This window comes from Cystoisospora suis (assembly GCF_002600585.1).
Source record: "Cystoisospora suis strain Wien I chromosome Unknown contig_6962, whole genome shotgun sequence".
Classification (NCBI taxonomy): Eukaryota; Apicomplexa; class Conoidasida; order Eucoccidiorida; family Sarcocystidae; genus Cystoisospora; species Cystoisospora suis.
In genome coordinates, this window is record NW_027159749.1 from 725 (window position 1) to 2,463 (window position 1,739).

The following is a 1,739-nucleotide window of genomic DNA, read 5'->3' on the forward strand; positions in this document are numbered from 1 at the left end:
TTTTGAGTAGACCTTTCCCGTGGCCTTCTGTGCGGGGCGTCGAGTGGCGTGACGATTCCCGAGCTGGGCCTAAATGAGCAGCCGTCTGCGAAACCTCATGTCCTGAACTCCGGTCAGATGGCTTCATGTCTGCCGCTTCAGCATCGCTCCCATTCGAAAGAGCTCCATGCCCACCCTCTAACGAGGAATCAGACGCGCCCTCCATAGTAGTTCAGTGCATAATATTTTTCCTCTCCTGGAGTCTTGTCTGTGAAGTCTCCGACGGCAGCCTCGCGTGATGTGACTCGTTCGTTGCTGCGCAAGCAGGACACCCGGAAAGAGCTGAATTTAGGCGCACAACGCCAACCCGCCAGTGGCGCGGTTCCTGCCGGCAAAGAGGCACCACATGCGACGGTGTGCCTTTCCGCCGTACAGGTCACCGACACACGATATTTGAGTAAAAGCGGGTCAGGAAATTAGTGTCCTTATAACTCCACAGACGAAACGTGAGCCCGTCCACTAGGAGAAACAGGAGCGACTAGCCACCTCGTCGCGATCAGTATGATGTGGGGGGTTTGCAATTGTAGTCTCGCGAAGCAACGCAACCTGGGGGCGTTGTACTAGAACCACCCGACGCCGCGCGTCGCCGGCTCCTGCCGAATGTTGGCGGGCTTAGCACTCAGATGAGCTCTGCAAAGTGACGCGGCTCGGGGCAGACCACGTGGCCGTAATGGTAGACCAGGCAGTACCCCACAACGCAGGCTGCTAGCGCATGTCTACCGCAAGAATCCCCAAAGAGAAGAATGGTCCAACAACACGAGAGGAGTCGCAAGCTCGCGATGCCGGCTTGTTCGGCGACCTTGCAGCCAGCGAGAAGAAAATCTGCTTGGAGAGGGAGACGAATTGAACAACTTAGTGGACCGGTGTCACACACGGTGGGAAGCCATCGTGTAGCACTCGTAGAAACTAGCTACGATGTAGCCCCTGCCAGTTGGTTTGCGCGTTTTTTTTGAGAACGTGGAACTCAACGCCCAGGAACTTCCCCGTTTGCATGTGCATGCGGGACAAGGGACGCTGCTGAAAGTGCCGGGACGCACAGCCGCTCCAGCTAGCCGCTTGCGTGCTGCAGCGAGCGTTCGTGGAGGCAAAATCAGCTAACCAGTGACTCAAGGGAACGCTAGCTTTAGAACAGACAGAAGGATAGCCGCGTAGCTTTCCTTGCCACGCCTGCCAGGTTGATTCAACCAAAGAGCCCCCGTACAACTACCAGCTGCCCATTCTTATTTTCTAAGTATTCGCTGCCTACGCACATACGGAGAGAAAAGTTACCCCGTCCCCCGTGCAGCATAGTATATCTTGATACATCGTGGATAGGAGTGCAGAATGTGGGCCGAGGAAGCGTTTTAAGCTAACATGAGAGATGTGAAACCGCTGATCCAAGAAGGGAGCCCTCCCCATCGTTGGACTTGATTATGGCTTGGCCATCGGTTTATTTTCTCCTTGAAGGAATGCTGTTCGTCGTCCGGCATCTGAGAAGAGTAAACCGGAAGCTGGTAATGCCTACGTGACACTGCTTCTGGTAGCTGATGCGCCGGTACAAGGCGACCGACCACCACGGCTGATGCGTAGTAAGCCGGTTACTGTAAAGGATTATTACTGTCTGTCGCCGTTCGAGACTTGCCTCCGTAGGGCGCACATTCCGTATAGCACAGCGCCCGGCGGGCGCGACATACGTTGCTCGACGGCTGAAGCACACAGCT

General features: G+C 55.5%; 1 protein-coding gene across 1 annotated transcript in view; it reads right to left on the minus strand.

Annotated features, from left to right (window-relative positions):
* Window positions 1-976, minus strand: part of CSUI_010230 (uncharacterized protein) — a gene marked incomplete at its 3' end in the record, with an annotated part of 1,419 nt that extends 443 nt beyond the window's left edge. The window contains exon 1 of the mRNA XM_068070335.1: window positions 1-976. This exon is cut by the window's left edge and continues 443 nt beyond it. Coding sequence (XP_067917689.1) covers window positions 1-205 — 205 coding nt within the window.
* Between the last annotated feature and the right edge of the window lie 763 nt (window positions 977-1,739).